The following is a 20,006-nucleotide window of genomic DNA, read 5'->3' on the forward strand; positions in this document are numbered from 1 at the left end:
TAATAGAACTGATGTGAGGTAGAGGGAATTAAACAGGACATAGAACATGCAGAGGTGTTAATGGAGTGCGGGAGAAGGACTCGGCGAGGAGGTTGGTGATGTTAAACCATTTGCCTTAAGCCCTTGTGAATGAGGCACGTGAGTTGTTCCTGACTGATACCACAGAAGTACATTTACACTTTTTTAATCATAAATCAGCGTCTCTCCTTTGGTGACACATTTACACACGTGTTTCAGATGAGGTCTCTTAAGCAGCTTGTCTTATTGATTACAGACCCAAGGTTGTCTTTGCCTCCTCTGCTGTTAATACTGACTCAGGAGATTAAGGTCTCCAAGGCTTGTTACTAAATGCAGAGATCCTGTCATTTCATTCTGTGGTCCCAGGCATCTATTAACTTTATTTCTATATAAAAGCATTATATTTCGAGGAACTTGTAAGAGTTTGCCTTATGGGAAGGACACTCCTGTTGTCACGTACTGTACTGGTAATTAGCTCTACATCTTATTCTTGTGTCAAGCACACCACCTAAAACAAGGCTGGTGACTCAGTTTTGCCGTATGTAAAAGGGCACCCGGGGTAAGGCAAGGCTTTATTCATGTGGATAGCCTTTCAGTCCTTGGATAGAAAAGTGGAAGTGCTGTTCCGATGCTTGCATTGTAGCCTGTAAAAATAAATGTACATAAATAAAAGCACATAAATGCCTTTGCTGACTATTCATTTGAACAGTGCCATCCATTAGGTCATTCTGTGATGAATGGAAATATTCTTCTTTTCTGAAGACCACACCAAAGGAAAAAAAGATGTGTGCAGCATCTGTCATTATAATAATGCTGTATTAGCACTGACTGCCCCATGGCGTGGGCTTCGTAACTCACCGGAATGGGCAATTTTAGTCATTATGGCATTTTTCATTGTTTTACCTGTGTGGTGCATTAATGTAGGAGTCTTCTGCCTTTCCTGAGCCGAAGTGGAAATATTTATTTAATGAGTTGTAGCAGATTTTTATATGCATAGTGGTGGACTTGAGGAGCGTGACTCATAGGAAGTAGAAAGATCAACAGATGGGGTGAGTTTAACTGTTTCAAGGTTCTTGCCACTGTCCTCCCCATTTGGGGGAAGGGAACGAAGTCTGCAGAGGTGAAAGGGGCAGAGTCTCCCACCCTGGATTCCAGAACCGCCTCACGCTGATGCTCCCTTTTTTGACCCAAATCCTAGAGATAAGCAAACAGGGATCTTCTAGAACATGTCAACTTGGGCACTTTCAGCAGTGCTTTCTTTCTGTGGCTTTGAAGTTTGCCTGCATGGTCAGAATGATATTTTCCTGTTACTGACCCAGAAGAAAAATGTTGATTTTTCTTTCTTTCCCATTGTATGTGATCATAGGAAAGTAGATGTCTTAGTGAGTTATGCGTTTTAATTACAGATTTTGATGTGGAGATATACAGGATCTGAATCACAAGGCTGTATCTGGACTTGCTTAAACTTGGGGCTCAAAGCCAGAATCAAGATAGGTTCTCTTTTAAAAAATGCAAGCTAATTACTGGAACGGCTCATATTTTGAGGGCAGGAATTGAAATAATTAAATTGCAGCAGAGTACATGATAGTGGTGCCTTTGATAGTCCTGGTAGGCGAGCATTGCTCAGTAATATACAGCAGCACTTCTAATAACTTCACACTCATGGGATGGTTTCGAGTTGTGGAGCCGAAAGGGACACGTGCATTAGCATTGCGACTCGCCAGCCGAGTGTGACAGCAAGTTGGAATCCAACAACTGGCAAGTCATTTGGTGTAGCCGTTTGACAGTTTAATGGCTTAGCAGCTTAGTTTTCATTAAGTAGCAGCTTCTCTGTATGATATCTGAGAAGATAATTCCTGTGTAAAGCTGAGTTTGGTGTTGTCCCTAAATTGCTGAAGATACCAACAGTTTCTCCGATTCAGCATTCGGCTGGCGCATCGTCTACCATTCCGTATGCAAAATTCATTTGCGACAAAGCACCTGTTGGCGTACGGAGGAGCTTTCATCCATTAGTTAAGTGCACGCTCAGCGCTGCCTTGGTGGCAGCCGTGGTTCCTTGGGCAGGAAGAGCTCCATCCGTGGATGCCGTTCCAGACGTGTTTCATCCCAGTAGGGCATAGACTGGGAGATCCTTCACCCCTTCACCACAGCGCTCTGTGAGGAGAGAGCTGGGAGCTTACTGATAACGGGGTGGAATCCACCTAACTGGTAATCTGTGTAGGACAAGCAGGGAGTTATGGTCTATCTGAGATTATTTTCATCAAGACTAAGCGACTGTCAGGAAAAACAGCCATGTCCTTTGCCTCTCACACCCCAGTACCTGGAAGTTAGAAACCAGTTTTTGTTGGATGAACGTGCTAGAGGTGATAACCTGGTCATCTCACTAGTTCCAGGATGGGGGTTTGATGGGGAACAACGGAAGAAGGTGGCATGGCTACTTGCAGAAACAGCTCCTGTTAATCACACTGCTTTTCAGTTGGTGTCTTCATAGAAAGTCTTCTTTTATTTTACAAGCATTATGTGGCGTGGGATCACTGTATTCTTTGGCTGATGTTCCTCTCTTTCTCAAAGAGAATGGTATAACGTGAACTTCTGCACAGCAGATGAAGATTTAACACTCAGACTGCTTAAGATTAGACCTGTAACATCATGTGTAGACAACTGATTATAAACGGCCTGGATTTCAGAGTTGTTCCTTTTGATTTCAGTTATCTGAAAACGTCAGCCACGGCGCTCGTTACCCTGTTACCTGATCCCTCTGTGTGCTAAGAGCCGTCAGCTCCAAATAAGTCAAACTACTTTGCAGGAATTTTTTCTGTATTCTTTATTTCCCCTTTTCATTTCCCATTCCTTCCTCTTCAGTCCTCAAATACTACGAAAGCTTTGAATCGGTGTGGCACGTTATGCAAAATCTGTTATTCTGACACTATGCTCTTGTTAACAAAATCAAGGAGGCAACCAGAGGGTTTTGAGGTTAAAAAGATAATAAAAACCCAGAATGCAGAAGGTTTAGTTTAAGTCGTGCTTACTAGGGCAAGTGTTTCACATCTTGAACTGGAACCTCTTGAGACTGATAGAGCCTAGCTTTGTCTGATTTATTTAATCACATTTACATGAAATCAGATACATTCATCAACAGAGAACATCATGAGCAAATTGAATGAAAGCATTACTCAACAGAATTTCTGGCTTTGAGAGCAGAAATTACACTGTCAGTTTTAGCTGGCGGAGCTGCTGGGTTTAGCTCGATAGCAGATCCTCCATGAAGGAAACGCGGACCAGGAGGCTCCTGTCATCTGTGACCCCTCTGTTCGTGCCCCGTTTGATGAACAGGAATTCCGAGCCCCCGCCACCAGCCTCGGGCCGTCGTTCATCAGCGCGGAGCAGTGGGAAGGGCCGGCTGGAGGCAGGAAGGGGTGACCCGCGCTGCTGTTTGTTTAGGAAGATAAGTGATGGTCTCCATGGGGGCATGTTTGGAGAAGGAAATGTTTCCGTGTTCTCACTCCCTCCACACTGGGTCTGGACGCGGAGGTGTCCTTTGGTGGGGCCGCCCCTCACGCTCCAGTCAGACACAGACAGAGGCAGGAATGTCCATTTATAACGAGCAGCTTGAACCTGTAGCTGGTGGCTGCTCGGTTCTGTGTACATCAGCTTCTTTTACTTGAATAAAATAAACAGCAAATTAGTGTTTGTTTACATGACATGACTGAATGAATTGATTTATATGCTCATTATTTGGAGAAAATGCTGGTAGTTTATTAAAAGTAGAACTGTAGCCATGATGGGGTGGAGATTAAAGTTGTATTTTTGAATATGGCAAAATCTCTGCACACGCAGTGGCGCACAGCAAGCGTCGGCAGAGTTTTGTTAGTTACTCCAGTTTTCAGTCACTCCATCAGCAGCCTTTCCTTGGCGTTACGTATGCTGACTGCCCTAAAATATGCTGTGACATTTTGTGCAGATGGAAAAATTCACCCACTGGGTCTCGTCCTTGTAGGAATTGTAAAGATGCAGCATCGTGGCTCCGTTCATGGTGGGACCCAGAGCTCCCAAACTGTGCGTTATAGGCCTTTCGTCATCTTGGCAATTCAAGGATCTGTTCTCGTTGCTAGTCACAAAAGGGAGACAATGCAGAGTCTTTCTCAATGTCTGTGCTTCAGAGCTTGGATTATAAAGCAGTTTATCCCTTTTTCCCCCGAGCTGTCTGCTTTTAAGGGCTTTGTTTTGTGCACTGTTGTGAATACGTTTGCTGCATGCATTAGTCATTTACGGTACTTAGATCCTGTAACTATTAAATTGTTAACATTTGGAGCCAGCTATAATTATCTTCTATTATTATTATTATTACTATTATTTGTAATGGGCATAGTGCTTGCTTTCCTCTCCAGCTTTCCTAAACATCTGAGGGACCTTTGAGGTATCTGTTACACTGAAGCAGCAGTGTTTGATTTCTGGTTAGACTGCTTGTTTTCCTCTCTTTCTAAAATACTGCCATCACTGAGAATTTTTTGTCTGTGTGAAGTTTTTGGTTCTCTTCAATGTCTAAAATGAGCATCCCAGGCTAAGAATAGACCCGGCCGTACAGTATCACCCTGACTTCTTGGCATTCAGTGGCTAGTCCACTAAATGTTCTTTTTCATCCACGTTCCAGTTAGGAACAGAAGTTTCTCTTTCACTTCTGATTTAAAGTGCAGAAGGCCACCAAACCAGCCCTTCATGTCCCTGTTGGGTTTCCTGATGCCTTATTTGAATGTTTGAGTAGCTCAACCCCTAATAGCTATAGGTGCTTGTTGTCAGCATTAACTCTACTTTTTTTCTAGCGTTTATTGTTCCGTGGGGGACATGCAGGGAAGGAAGGGCGACTGTGTTGATGATAGCGTTGTTCCCGTCCTGGGGAATCCATGGACAGACCTTTCTTTGAGGTTCTAATTAAGATGCTGTGGATCTGAGAAGTGGCAGCAGGCTCTTGGCTCGCACCGTGTGCCCAGTCCGGCTGCAGAACTATTGAGCGAGCTCTGTGTTGATGGTCTAGATCCATGATTTTCTGTGTGTTCTGCAAATTCCTGCAATTCCACTGGTTATTGCTAAGAGACGATGAAAACAACAGTGAAAGGCAGCCAGTCATAACTGAACATGTGCTGTACTAATGTGTCGTTCTTTGATGGAAAACTCCATGTAATCTGGAAGTTAGAAAGGTCAGAAATCAACACTGTAGATTCCCTGGCATAGAAGTTTTTGCTGGGACTTGATCCTTTTATCCCAGTGGGGTCGTTGTCCATAGGACAGCAGTCACGTTCTTGCCTTTTCCCCTTTCCCTGCCTTCGTACTGTCGTAGTTGTTGTAGATTTAAATATGCAATATCTTGATGTTAAGTATGTTGAACCGGCTTAACTCATCAGAAAACCATTTCAGTGCAGGGCTTGTAACTGATAACAGCTGTACTTTTGCCCTCGTCACTGGAAGACAGTGGCCACTAAATATAGCAGCGAGCTATTTTTGCTTATGTAATGTCTCTATCTGTCTGTGCTCTGATTAAATAATCTATTTTCTTGGCAAAGGAGTACGAGTTAATTTTCTGTTATTGATCAAAAACATATTTTAGCCGTGATACAGATGACTTATTTGTCTTGCTGCCTGTTGGATTGATTTTTGTCAGCGCCTCGCCGTCAGCGATGCCGTGTGCGCGCGGAGCGGAGCCAGGCGGAGGGCTGGCAGCGGCGAGACGTGCCGGGCACACACGCCAGCGCTCACCCTGCTCCGTATTTAACAATCCTGCTGTGTAACGTGTGGCAGATCAGGCTCGCTCTTTCTCTTAACACTTTTGGTTACTGTTCTTTGGTGAATATATTGTCTGGTATCTGTAATTACTGAAGTTTTTCATTTAACATTCACGCGCACACACAGTTTTTTTCCTGGTTAGTCCCTATTCCCTTATATCTTCTACCTACACAGCACTGGCATTACAGTTAGGTTAGCGGTACTGAATACCTAAAATAACCTGCGTGGCCAGACTTCATTATTGACCATTCTAGGAACAAATTTAATTTAAAAAACTCCTGGGTTATATTCTTGAGCTTTACAAAGTATTCGTGCATCCTGCCCATACGGGCCCTCCCCTCCCGTTCACGTGTGTGTGAGTGACATCAAGGTGCTCTCATTTCTGATAGAACATCAAATCACTCCTGTCGCATGCTCCTGCGCGTGGCTTGGGAAGATGACGCAGCCACAGCAACCTGCAAAGTGCAAAAAATGAGTCTGCAATTAAAATTGCAAACGTTAAATTAGAAAATACTATGCTTTTGTCTTTGGGCTTGCCGCTGTAGCTGGTGGTGCTGGCTTTGGCCACCAAGGATTAAAGCAATTTCATTGTCTAATATGTATCTGGTTTAGGTTCTGTGTGGACGGGAGATCTGTCGATCGTATTAGTGAGCGTCTCATAATCCCATACAACTGGGGGCTTAACTTAGAAAAGAATTGAGCAGCTTTATATATTCAGCAAAGATGTAAAAGTGAAATCTGCCGGGTGCTCTGCTGGAGCAGGTGAGTTGAGTGGAGCTGCTCTATTCTGTGCTCTCCCGTTCCTTCCTTTACTTCTTTCTGCCTGGTTTGTTTTTGGTTTTTTTTTTGCAGCTTTGTCACTCGGGCCAGCGAGATTCTTAGTGTTGATGGCTTGAGCAGCTAGCAGAGAACAGGCGCATCACCTATATTCACTTCTAAAGCCAAAAGTCTCTAAAGCGTTCCCCAAGTACATCTCCTGCTCGAATGCTGTGTTACTGCAGTCAACATTTAGCATTTTTTTTTGCACAATGCGCACCTCCATCCATAGAAAAAGGCGAGAAATAGAAATAAGTTGTGTTTTTATCCAGATTCGAGCACTAAATAGTGCCCTTTTTTGTCCATAAACCCGTGACCATGCTACAGATGCGTTTGACAATGTGGGAAGCAGGGTGTTAGCACATCTGCGTGCCTGTTGGTAAATATGCGTGGAGGGATGTGTAAGCAGCTTGGTAAGAAATAGGAAACTGGAGATTACTGGCCCAGTGGACATATTTATCTTGTTTCATGCCAGTAAATCCTTCAAAAGGCCATGGATGTTGTCTTAGACTCACATAGTACCAGTTCCCAAAGTCAGACTGGGTAGAGGCAACGGTAATTTAGAGAACGAGGGCTTTTCAGCTGAGGTGGGAACAGGTATGGATTTCCCCTCTTTAGTCTGTTGTGTTTACCCTAATACACATTTGGGCTGCAGGAAAATTACCGTTCTCCAGAAGGCAGGAGCTGCAGGTCTGTCATTGCACGGTGGTAAACAGTAATTTTCCCTTGATGCGTGCCTGTGGAGTGACACCTGTACCAAGATTGCTTACCGTACTGGTTTATTTTCAAACTGACTTCAATCTGTTTCACTGAATATAGCCTGAGGCACGTTAGAGAAAAGCATTTTATAGGTTCTTACCTGTAGCGGTAGGCAAAGATATAGAATAAAAATGGAGAAACTTATAGATACCTGGATTCTCCAGATCACAGAGCTCCCCAGCTCTCCCTGCAGTTATGGAGAAGAGGTGCTGATGTCTCTGGAAAGAAACTCTGGAAGATGAAACTGGAATATGTGCATTGCTATAGTAAAAATTGTGAACTGTGGCCACTTTTTGAGGTTGTTTTTGTTTTAAAGAAAAAAACCATACAGCAATATGTGATTTAAGCATTGCTGTAGCGTGAGGGAAGGTTGCTCATTTGGGGGTTGTGTCTACTCCAAACCTAAAGCAATTTTTCAGGTGTGACACAGTGATTCTAAAGAAAATAAACAACAAAAAAGACCCTTTGACCTTGACAAGGAACACGTCGTGGTTTTACACACCGTGACACCAGTGATGGGATTGAGTAAGTTGAAATGTTTGTGGGTATTTTTAGAGGTTCTTTAATCAAAGCGCAGACAATTCTTCCTGCTGATTCTTCACTGTTTAAAGTATTGCTGTTCTGATAAAAAAGAATGACACCTAAGACACCTGCAATTAAGGTTTCTAATTTTGGATAAATTGTCTATTTTAACTCCATCAGTAAAAATAAGTAAATTGTAGCAGGTGCTGTATTTCCAAAATACCAAGACATCTATTTTTATTATTATTTATTTGGAGGAAAATTAAAAAACCAAAGCGGAGTCAATCAGCAGAGACTTGTTCTTTAGGGAGGTTATTTTATACATTGTTGTACATCTTTTACAAGTCCGATGTGTGCGGCATCGCTGCCTGTCTGTGTGTCCGTGCCCAGGAGCCCAGCAGCAGCCCTGCACGGCCACCACCTTCCTACGGAAATGAAGCCTCCATGAGCCTCCGTGAGGTCTGTTCTGCAGCTCGTCAGTTCCCCTCCTAAATTAACTTGGAAGCTGATGATTGACTTCAGCAATAATTAACAACATTAGAAATCCCCAGCCCAGGGAGCTCTGGTGAATCTGGTAGGAGCTGGGAATGGGGAGAAGAGACAAGTGATCTGTTTGCTGGAGGGCTGGGAGCAGCAGTTGCCTCTCCGCTGGCTGGCTCATCGGCCGTGTCTGTCTTGCTGGAGAGTATCCATGATCTGCGTTTCCATCTGGGGGCTGGGAGGTGAAGAGATGGCATTTTAGGGATAACTAAGTGACCTAGGGAAATTGTAGGAGGAAACAGCAATGGGGGCAGCTCCAACACGCAGGTGGGGCAGCTGATATGATTACAATAGATACTATCTAAGCAACTCTGTGGGAACAATCGATAGGAAGCAGGGCTTTATTTGTATCTGGGCTTACAGCAGAACGTGTTCTTTTATCCACCGACTCACCTCCACGTGGAGCGTTGCAGGAACCAGCAGGCGGGCGTTCAGGGTCTCAGGTAAAATGCTGGTCCCACTAAATCAGGTTTTGCCATAGTGCTGACTTGTTGCTTTACAGTGAGCGTTTTGTTCACTGTGGGAATCCTACAGAGTCCAGATGATGAAAATCACTACGAACACGCCTGGCTCCACCACTTCAGATGCTGCCGGTTGTTCTCTTCCATCAGGGCAGCACAAAGCACCGTTTGAGAACAAGCGGCATCGACCAAGTCTATTAAATTTTGCACAAATTATAGTTGCTGTGTTTAAATGCATAACTAATTACCTGACATCTCAAGCTCTGTGAGCAGACTGCAGAAATGGCCAGTTCCTGGCAACGGGAATGAACACCCAAGCAGCAGAGCACAGACCTGGAGCTTCCAAGTTCCCACCTGTTCTGCAGGGACGTGTTCTGAAAGGCAGCGGAGTTCATGACCGGTGAGGAAGTGTCATGGTTCGCAGTTTGGGGACAAATTGAACTAGGCAAATCGAACTAATTAATAAAACAGTCGCTTCCCAAAATGACTCACAAACAATGAAGTGGACCAGGATTTCTCTGTGGACCACAAAGTAGGGTAAGGGAAGAGGGGTCCTCTGCATTGTTTGGTACAAGGTGCACGTTCCTCCTGCTTTTGTCAGCATCAAAAAGAAATGAGGGTTGAAGACCTTGGAGACAGGGAGAAACTTGCTTTGTGCGTGACAGCAGCTTTCCATTAGAAGGACCTCTAGAGCTCATGTTTGGATCTCTGGGAAACAGTGATTTCATCATCAAATCTAACTGCAGCGTCCCCAGAAGAGCCCAAAAGAGTAAGTTATGGAGAACGTCGGGTTTAGTAAGGATGCTGCCTTAATGTGATTAATACGACTGCTGATTTCCCATGTCTTATCAGCCGACTATAACACTGTTTTGTGTATTTGTTATCTCCATTATGCATTGTAGTACAGATAAATAGAATACCATGGAGGCGACAGGAAACAAAACAAAAATAATCAAGCATGTTTATCACTGGAGCATTAAAATGGCTGCTGTGGCAGGCACCAGATGAATTATGCAATACATAACTTAATTCTCTGGGCCACAGATGTTTCATTTTTCCTGCAAGAAGCTGATTGAACCTTGAATGACAGTTCCAGGCAGGCTTTGATTGCTCGGTGGGTCACATGCTTGATATGACCTGCATTTGAGTTGCTTTCTACATGCTGTTGCTTTATAAAACATGTAAAATTGACATCGTGTTGGCTGCTCAAGGCCAAGTCAGAAGTAATTCCGTGCTTTTGATGTGCTTTGTGTGCAAGTGCAGGAGAGGGAAGGGTGTCTGTGTTTCCATTCTGGTAGGTTATTGAATCAGCCGAAGTCAGGAGAGGGGAATTGCAGTGAGCTTGTTCAATTTGTAACAGGAGGCACGAGGAAGTGGAGAGTTGGCCGCGTCTGTGTCATTCTGCATTGTTAGAAAACCCTCAGAGCCGCAATATTGGATCAGGCAGTGACTCCTGCTACCCAGGGCAGAGCTCCGTGCATACTGGCCGGGGCCAGGAAGCAGCTGGAAATGTTTGTCTCTGTCAGCCTCTCTGAGCATGGACGTTTGGCATCCTCTGAGCCTGGAGGTTGTGTTCTCACCCCGAGGACTTGGTCCTGCAAATCTGGTGGGTCCGTACCTATCCTAGCACAGTATCTCAGTCTGAGGACATAAATGTAGGTAGGATTCAGCTATAAATACATCAAAGATTAAACATCAGCAAGGTCTGTCTCCTTTTCTCCTCTGTCTCTAAGGCAGGTCAGGATGGTTGCAGCAGAACTGAGCTGTGGGCTCTCCTCCCTTTGCCTGCCAGAACCTGCAGGAGGTGAGTCCGCAGCTCAGAGGTTGCAGACTTCTCACCAGCTCCCGCAGAAGTGAGTGCAAACCACCTCTTAGGTCCGTCTGAACAAGGTCATTTGTTTCTGCAAGCCTCTGGTGCAGAAATTATCTTGTGCTTCAACAGCCTTCTTTGAACTCCTCTGTGGCCAGAGGGTCACCAGTGGGTTGAGGTGGATGAGACCCAGAATGATCCAAGCCTGAGCAGTAGTAATTACTGATTTTACTGCTACTCGCAGGACTTTGCAGGGTAAAGCAAAAATACATCATGCAATAGGACCTGTTCGATCACGAGACCAGGAGCAGGGCAGATTGCATTTCTTGTGTGATGCCCCTGTGTGTAAGCGGCGGTGCAGCGGGGTGGCTGGGTGGTGAGAGGCCGCGGGAACCCTCTTCTTGTGGAGAGAAAACCACAGTGGTCATGGAATAAGAGGCATTTAAATGGAGGAATGAGCAATTTGGAGAGCTGAGGTTCACATTGGCTGTGATGCAGTGCCAGGTAAGAAAACTGTATTGTCATCAAATGGAACAATGCACCATCTGTTTATAGACCGGGCTACTTCCTAATACAACCAATACACCTTTTCATTATTCCAGCTGTTTGCGTTAAGCATTCTTCTTTGGTTTGCAAAATGTGCCGAGGCCATATGTGTGAGCACCATGGGAAATACAGCTCTGGGGTTCCATGAGTTGATATTTCTGCTATATGTAATTCGTATTTTCCTCTCTCTGTTTTATTGAGGATATCCATTAGTGTCACTCCTATCAATGTCTGTCAGCGAAAATGAGAAAGAGAACACTGCTGATGTGTAGGAACTCTGCTCCCCGGTGTGTGCTGGAATAAAGCTGAGTTCTGTTGTGTTTAAAACTTTGTAATTGCAAACATGATTTTCTTGTCCTTGAAATCCTGACTTAAGCCATGAAAGAGAAAACAAAGCGCGGTGCAGGATTTCTTGGAAAGCATTCTTTCTGCGGACTGAAAGCTGTTTGTTCTACAGGGTCTTTTCATTCTTATGATTGAGATGACTCTTGTCTTGTGTTGTCCAGGTATTGTTCATTAGCTTGGACTTTATAAAACAGTTTCTTTAACCTTTATCAGTGTTTGAGATCTTTCAAGAGCCCTGGGCATGATTTGTTTGGAGATCAAACCTGCTGCTGTTGCGACCACTCGATCCAGTCCTTATGATACTGACCTGGCGTGCTTGATGAGGAGTATTCGCATGAGATTTAGCTTTGCTTTTCAGCTCAAATCAGTGTGCGGTGTGCTGCATGGATAGAAGGAAACAGGAATTAATTGTAATAAACCCCAAAAAACTGAATAAGTTAGCATTGAGTTTGTCTCCATTGATTTAGCATCAGATGGCCACAAAGAGGGGTCTGGACGATGCTCGGTGGCCCCTGAGCCGTTCCCCAGGTTAATCCGGATCATGCACTGAGTAATCGCCGGAGCACCTGGAACCAGCACTGCTTTGATCTCTCAATTTAAAGCCTTCAGTGCTTCCCTGCTTAACAGAGAGGATTTTTTTCTTCAATTGAGTTCCTAGGAAAGGAAACACCCAATTCATTACTAAAGTTGGTGGATTTATGAATCCCTGAACAGAGAAATTCCTTTACAAGCGGCCTGGATTTATATGACATTGGAAGAAGGATTATCTGATCTGGAGATCCTTGGAGGGTTGCTGTGAAAGAAAATATTGACCGATAACTGTTGCAATTTGAAAAGTAGATCAGGGAATTTAGTAGTAAAAAGTGTGTGAGTTCCTGCCCTTTGACAGACTGCGCCGGTTACGTTGAAACAACGTCTTTTTTCTGTCGTACAACCCTTGTGTCTGTTACTCTTGGAGGGTGTTAGCAGTAAAGGTGGATTTATTGAATGTGGATGTTGGTTGGATTAGAATCATTGTGATTTCTAAAAATGCCTAATCCGTGTGTACAGAGATACCCATAAGGAATAAAAAAAAAATAGAATTAGTTGGTTTTTTATATTAGTTCCTATCGGACACTTTCTAAGAGCTACAAAGAAAGTGCTTGGTTCTTCTTTCTTTCCTAGAAATTAAGCAAGTCGGCTTCCTGGGCACCTTGTGTGGTCACAGAGGAGCAAGGTTAGAGGAGGGCATCCATCAGCAGAGCTTAGATAGTGCCTTGAGCTTGTGGAGGGAATTGTGAATTTGTCATCCTTCTTTTTTGCTCCAAGAAAAAAGTAAAATTGAATATTCAAATGCTGGAATGCTCTTGTGCCTGGAGTGAATGCCGTGATCATTGGGCTGCAGGCAATTCTGACGTTGTTGGGCGATCTGAAATTACTGTCCCTGATAAAATTTCTTTTATAACTTGAAAAAATTCCACACACTGATTTTTTGGCCTTTTTTTCTAATGCCTTGGCCGCCCTTCTTTTCTTCCCCTCCCAAATGTCCCAAATGACTCTTATCATTTTGTCTTTCGCTAGCGAAGCGCTAGATCGTTCTGCCTCTAATTTTAAGAAGCTGTTTACTTAATTTGGCCAAATGCTGCTCTGTGCCAGTCATAGAGAAGTGTTGCAAGTAGTTTTTTTCTTTTTTCTCTTAATTAAACCTAAGTGCGCATTAGTTGATAACGTCTGCTTTTAGGTTGAAATGGCCTGGGTAAATGTTTTCATAATTAGACCGTTTTAACAAGCCCCAGTGGCTCCATGCGCTGCTCACTCTGACCAGTGAATTTATACGTGGTTTTAAAGAAAACAAATGTGTGGGAAAAAATGTTGTTTGTTTTCTGCCAAACCAAAATACGAATCTGCCCTGCTCGTGAAGTTTCTTGGCCGCACCGCTGACTGCAATTTCAGACGTGTCATCTGTGTTTTTCAGTCCTTCCATGTATAAAGAATACAACAGCAGTTTCCTTCAAGGTTCAGTAGGTTTGAATGTTTAGGGGGCTGTAGCCACAAGATTTGGCAAACCATTCGCTTGTCATGTTAATAAAAAAGGGATTGTTTCTGCCTCTTTAAGCTGGTGTCTGCATGGAGGAGTTGGATCAACCGGGTTTTAATCATAAAGTCCAGATTCTCCTGCTTGGGAGTGAAGAACTTCCTGATGTTTGGGGGTTCCACCTGATTTAGTTTAGAAGAAGAAACTGAGCTTCTTCCGTGTTCCCAATGTTTGAATTCACATGATTTTTATGCTGTTCAACCCTAACCAGTTATCTTGATCCTAAAAAGAAAATTGAGCCTTTCTGAGGTTTTTATTTCCCTGAAGCAATTGCACTGAGAAGTGGGGTGTCTGTTTTAAAACTCCTTGAGCTGTTATTTTATGGATGGCATGTTTGCTCTGAGGGCTCTTTCAGAACTGGTAACGGCTCATACCTGGTAAAATCCATGGCTTTTAATGCGCTTTGTTTTTCACTTTGCACAGAGTAGCAAGAGAAGAAGTAATGGAATATTTCATGTTCTTGCTGTTTCAACAGTTCAGATTCTTTTCACTTGGCGATGCTTATTGTAATAGCTCCGAATGCTTGAGCTCAATATCCGATGTCCTAAATTCCTTAGCCTCCAAGTGTCTCTTGTAGGGGAGTTTAGTTCACATAGAAGGGCTTTGGTAAGACGTTTAGGATCAGTGCAACCATGAGTTTGCCAGCTTGGCCATTATTTCCTTTAAGGAAATGCAAACCCGCTGTGCCAGCAGCCCTGAGCCGGGGGGGATCCTGCCCATTCCGTTGAAATAAAGAGGAATATTGAAATTGGAGAGGCTGAAAATGAGCTAACGTGATGGATGGAGAGTACATCCAGAATAACCTGGGTGGGACTGGTTGGGTGGGTGGAAGCGGAGCTGCCTCGTACCTTGCGGGTCTGAATTCAGGGTGCTCCGTAACCAATGCACCTATACAAGTTGTGTCTGTGAGTGCAGAGAAGGTGTGAGAACTGGTATTTATTATAAAATAAATACCTCTGCTGAGCAAACAGTGAATGTGGCTGTTAGAGACTTTCTCAAACAAGTGAGTTGAGGCTGCTGATGTGGTGGTTGAGCATTTTAAATGAAAAGACTGAATTCCTTTTGAAGATTCTCCTGAATGCCGTTGGCACTTGTGCTAGGAAAGAGTATAGAACAATTTAATTCATTACACTACCTAAAGATAGTATTTCTGGTTGCAGCATTAACCTCCGTTGGTGTGCAGGGGGCTAGGCTGGAGAGGGTTTGCTTAAATCTTTCTGGAGACGTTGCATCCTGTTACTCGGTGTGCGGAGACAGGTCGGGTGCGGAAAAGCCAGGAAGGAGAATGTGTGAGGTGACGAGAGCCCAGGCTGGGCCAGCTGCTGTGTCTGGGCACAAGGACGAAGGGTCAGTTTTGCCCTTGGCTACGGTTTGATGCTTCTGCTGGATCCCGTCAGAATTATCTGTGCGCTGAAGGGCAGGGTTGTCGTTTTTATGGCGTTCTTTATCCTCAGTCGCTTTTTTTTGTAATTGGCTGCATCTACCGGTGCTGTAATGAGCTCTTAAATCCTGAGACCTGTCGAAACGGTACTGATACTTCTGTCCACTTTAGATACGGGACTGTCCCAAGTCCTTGCACTGCGTGTTTTTCAGGCAGTGCCCCGTGTTTTGCTGGCGGCCGCGCGCCTTTCTGCCTGCCCAGGGAGCTGCTCTGATTCACTGGTGCTTCGGCCTTAGACATCCCTCTGCTCCTCTCACTCTGCTGCCTTCATCCATTCCCTTAGATCCAGACCCCCTCACACTTCTGCCCCTTCCCACTCATCTCTTCAAAACCAAGGTTTCCTTGGCTGAGCTGGAAGCCACCCCTTCTGCTCCCAAAGCTGGGTGCTCGTCCTCTCCCAGGGGTTTGTGCTTCCACGTCCTTCGCCCTTCTCAGGTTCTGCGGGTTTTCCAGCCTTTGGCTGCTACCTGGCACCCCCTTTTGGGAGGAAAGGCAGTGATTTTATCGTTCTCTAAACCTGACAGGGAGGCGGGTGGAAACTCAATTTGCTTAAGCTGTAGCCAGCGTGCTGGGATGGGACATTCCCAGCTCTGATCTGGGAGGCATGTGACAGAATCCAGACATCATTCACTGGCTCCATATAACCTGAGGCATTCACACATAAATTCAGCCTGAATGCATCAGCTTACATAAAGGATCCTTAAACTCTCCTGGCTAAAATTATTTGTGAAATGCTGGGAAGCGTCATCTCTTTTCTTGGTGCATTAGGATGCGCTCTTCCCTCTTCTCTCTGTTCCAGATAGATGGAACCTCTGTTCCAGGTCATTTGTGTGGTCTTGGGGCCATCCTGTCTGTGTGAAATGCTGGACTTTGTGTTAGCAGGTTAAACAGTCATTTGGGGCTGGAGTCTAAACCAAAAGATGATTCACAGCTACAGAGGCTGAAGAGATTGAAAGCGTCATTGTAGGGTATGTTAACCTTTCCAGGTTAGTCTGGCTGCTTCCCGCACACTTGGAATCCCGATTTGCCCAAGGAGTGATCGTTCAATTCAGTAACGAATGCCTATTATCTATTATTAATTCAAAACATTGTGTGCATGATTTCTTAATTCAAAACATCATGTGCATGATTTCTTTCCAATGTGAGAGCGCATTGGCTTCTCCTGCTCAAGGAAACACATGTTAATCTGCTTTCCATTATTGGCCAAGAGTTTTTCCAAAAGGCATTTCATGTTGTCCCAACAACGTTAAAAGCTGTTAGTAAAAGTATTTCTCCATTAATTTATATAGATACACATTTACTTATTATGAACTCTTACTGCATTTCCCTAAGCGTGCACGAGAAACCCTAAAACGCTGTTGAAGAGTCAGTCAATATTCCTTGTAATGATGTCGCGTGTGCCAGCACCTGATGGGCTTCCATTAATTGTCCTTCCCAGCAAACACCTGCGGAGAAAACCAGACCTTCTGCGGGATCAGCGGAAAAACAACCCCCGACTTTTCTGCATGGCAGAGGAAGGGAATTCCAGGATTTCACAGCTTTTACTGATAAAGATCTGCTACAGATTAAACCCAAACCTCAGACATTATGGTGTTGGCAGATTGCAAAGGGTCTTGCTGGTTGAGGCTGCTGCTCATGGGAGATGAGGAGAGTGTTTATTGCTTCCATATGGTCCAGAGATATGAGACATGCAAAATGTCTGGGGAGAAATAATGTCTTATTCTATTGATACCAACTGTGCTTGTGGCTCTGCAGGTCCTGGTCCTGGTACCTTCCCAGCTGAGAGCATGAGTGTGAGATATTTGCCCATGATTTGCCATGATAACAAAGTTTGCGTGAGGATTGGATCCATTTCTGTGAGCAAAGCTTGAGAAATGCTGGGTTATTGTCAGGGTCAGGGCTGGTAGCTGCCACCTTACACGCCTGCGTGAAGGATCTGTATTATTTTTCCTTGACTATTTGTAGTTTTCAGCCCTTTGGCTTCACAAGTCAGCTTTGCAAAGTGCATTAAAAGGCTGAGTAAATTTAGAATTTCATATATTACTGTCAGAACCCTCTTTTCTGCATAATTGAAATCAAATTTCTTGGTCTCTTTGACCTCTTGATATTTTTTTTAGCCAAATTTAGAACCAGAATTCTGGGCACACTGAAACAGAAAAGTAAGAGGATACTTCTGTGTACGTGTTTGTAAGTAGTTGGCTGAAGAACTGTAGGCTTGAGTTCTCCACAATTATCACTTGGGAAGCAGCTTTACACGTAGGAGAGATGCTGCTGCTCTTCTGCAGGAGGCTGGGGAGTAAGATCTTCAGAAATGCAATGAGTACACTCAGATGTCAATATGCTTATATCACTGCAGAAGGGGAACAGGCTGACTGTATCCTTTTAAAACAGTATTGAGAATCAGTATTGTTTGTATGAATGTTGCGATTGCACAGCGCATGAGCCCGCACAGCAAGCATTCATCAGCTGATAACAATTCTGCTCTCTTGTTCTCCCAGGGCTGATGAGATCGAGATGATCATGACAGACCTCGAAAGAGCAAATCAGGTAGGATTTGAAATGAGTTCCTCCTAAAATTCCAAGTGTGATGCTGATTTTCTTTTTCTTCACTTTTAGATTTTATGAAGGCTCTTTTATGTGCACTCAGCAGCTGTAACTGTAGAGTAAGAAAATATGCAAATTTAGAGAGAAATGTGCTATTTAGGGATACTCTGTAAGAATTGTGTGCACAGTAGAGTAGTGCTTGCCATGTATTTACCTTGTAATACTTTAAACTTGTCTCCCACTATAGTTACTGTTGAGTTTATGTTTGTAAATCCATCACATTGGTCCCTACCTGGACATGCAGGTAACTGGTTTATCCAAAAAATCCCCTGCCCTCCCACACAGAGCGCACGCTCCTGGGAGAGCGACGCAACCACGTGGAGCTTTGTAGGACAGAGAGTTTTTAAAAACCCAGCACCCAAGCAAAGTGCCTCTCTGCTCTGCTCTGTACTTTGAGGGACTGAGGTGACGAAGGAGACGTGGGGTACCCAAGTGATACAGGCAGTGGGGGGCACTCCTAGCAGGGAACCTCGACCAGGGCTTTGCTTATTGGAGAGCTGCATTAATCCCCCCAGCAGGTAAGATCAGAGATTGCAGATCTTAAGCCTTTCAGGTTAGGGTTTTATAATCCAATTTAAGCTTACCTAAGAGCAGCTCCCTTCAGCAGGAGCACTTGCACCTCCTTCCCTGCTGTGCGGCTCTGCTGCGTGATCCAGCTGTTGGTCCTGGTTGTGGAGCCACTGTCAGCCAGGCCAGGTCATGGAGCCGTGCCTCTAGTCCTTGTCTCATGTGATGCTTTACCTGTATAAAACACCTCTGGAAATTATGACTGAGTAATCTTTGTAGCAGCAATTCCTGTGTTTTAGCTCTTTATAGCTGAAAAAAAAAAATGGAAGAAATTAAATGCATTGCAGAGGCCCAAAAGTGGGTTTGCATCAGGCTGAAGTGTTACAATTGCAGAAACAAGTACTTAACGTAATTATGTATTTAATAGTTAAATTAACATTTCCTTTTACCATTTTGGTAAGTACTTATTCCCCATTATTAAGGCTACCTTTAAAGAGTAACGCTCAGCAGGACTCCTGCTTGGAGAGCAAGCTGCCTTGCTGATTTCGATGTGATGTTTTGCTGCTCTGGAATTAACACTGACCCCAGCAATGGGGATGTTCAGAACAGCAAAGCGTTGCCACTAAAAACGGGAAAGAATATTTGCTGTGAATTTTAAAATGTCTGATGTTTCTTGGAAATCCCTTTCTCGGTTGCTGCCCTTTTTAAATCCAGAGCCTCTGCCTCCTCAGAGGTGGGGGAGCCGCTCCCTCTCCGATCCTGCAGCGACGAGAGGGTGGATCAACTCATCGGCGTTGATCCGAGTGTCTGTATTCTGGGCGATGAAAGCCGTGAGGACAGAGCTGGTGTTGTAATTCGCACCCTTGTGTCCTCTTGGGTAGAGTATGGACTTCCTTAGTCTTCACACTCCATCACTCCTCTTCTCCCACTGCTTTTGTCTCTCTTGGATGCTCAAATGGTTCCACACAGGAGCTTTCTGGGCTCATTTGTGTCTGTTACCCCAGGCTGCGTCATTCATACAGCCTGGTTAGTACAGGCTGGAGTCAAAATATAACTGTCTGCGGTAGAAATGCCTGGTTTTTGCTTTAATAAACCACCAGTTCGATAACAAAATAACCCTGGAGTTCACCCTTGCGTTCCCATGAAGATTTAATAATACTGCAGTTTGGGGAAGGGACTCGTTTTATTAAGATTTCATTTTGCACAATAAATCACTGCACATTTTCTGATACGCTACGAAGTATAATAATAAATAATTAAAACTAAACTACCCTTACTTGTCAAAATAAATGATTTATCATAGTTTGGGATATAGCATCTTTGAATTTTTTATTGTTTGATTCCCAGAATATTATGATTTCCAATCAGTGGGGTTAATGAAGCCCCAGCGTAGCTCTCTGCGTTTGCAACAGCTACAGTCGTCCCAGCGTGTGTGTTACACGAATCTTTATGGTTAGCGATTTTCTGTGCCTTTTCAAGTTTGCACCTTTCTCATCAGTGTTTGTGGCTGATGCGGTTCAAGTCCTGAGTCTCTGAGATGACAAACTTATTAAATAAATTGTGCTCTGTTCCTGTACTTTATCCAGCAGTCTGGAATCACCCAGTTGTACATGACAAAAAAATTCCTGTGTTGTGAAAACCGAAATACTTTAGAGTGGTTTGGTTTTTTTTTAAAGAAATGGAGAGAGAGGGTCTCGTTTTAAGGTTTAATATTGAGTCTAGGTTCGTGGTCTCATGCCACTGTGCATCCAGACCTGTTTAGTGGCTTCATACATTCAGTTCACA

The 20,006-nt window shown here is 44.1% G+C and overlaps 1 protein-coding gene across 7 annotated transcripts in view; it reads left to right on the forward strand.

The window, feature by feature from the left end:
* CUX1 (cut like homeobox 1) overlaps nt 1-20,006 on the forward strand; it is a 231,844-nt gene that overhangs the window by 128,245 nt on the left and 83,593 nt on the right. For all 7 annotated transcript variants that reach the window (XM_069873844.1, XM_069873838.1, XM_069873839.1 and 4 more), the window contains exon 9: nt 17,609-17,657. In XM_069873844.1, the coding sequence (XP_069729945.1) occupies nt 17,609-17,657 (49 nt within the window). The remainder of the gene's footprint in view (nt 1-17,608; nt 17,658-20,006) is intronic.

Source organism: Phaenicophaeus curvirostris, chromosome 21 (assembly GCF_032191515.1).
Source record: "Phaenicophaeus curvirostris isolate KB17595 chromosome 21, BPBGC_Pcur_1.0, whole genome shotgun sequence".
Classification (NCBI taxonomy): Eukaryota; Metazoa; Chordata; class Aves; order Cuculiformes; family Cuculidae; genus Phaenicophaeus; species Phaenicophaeus curvirostris.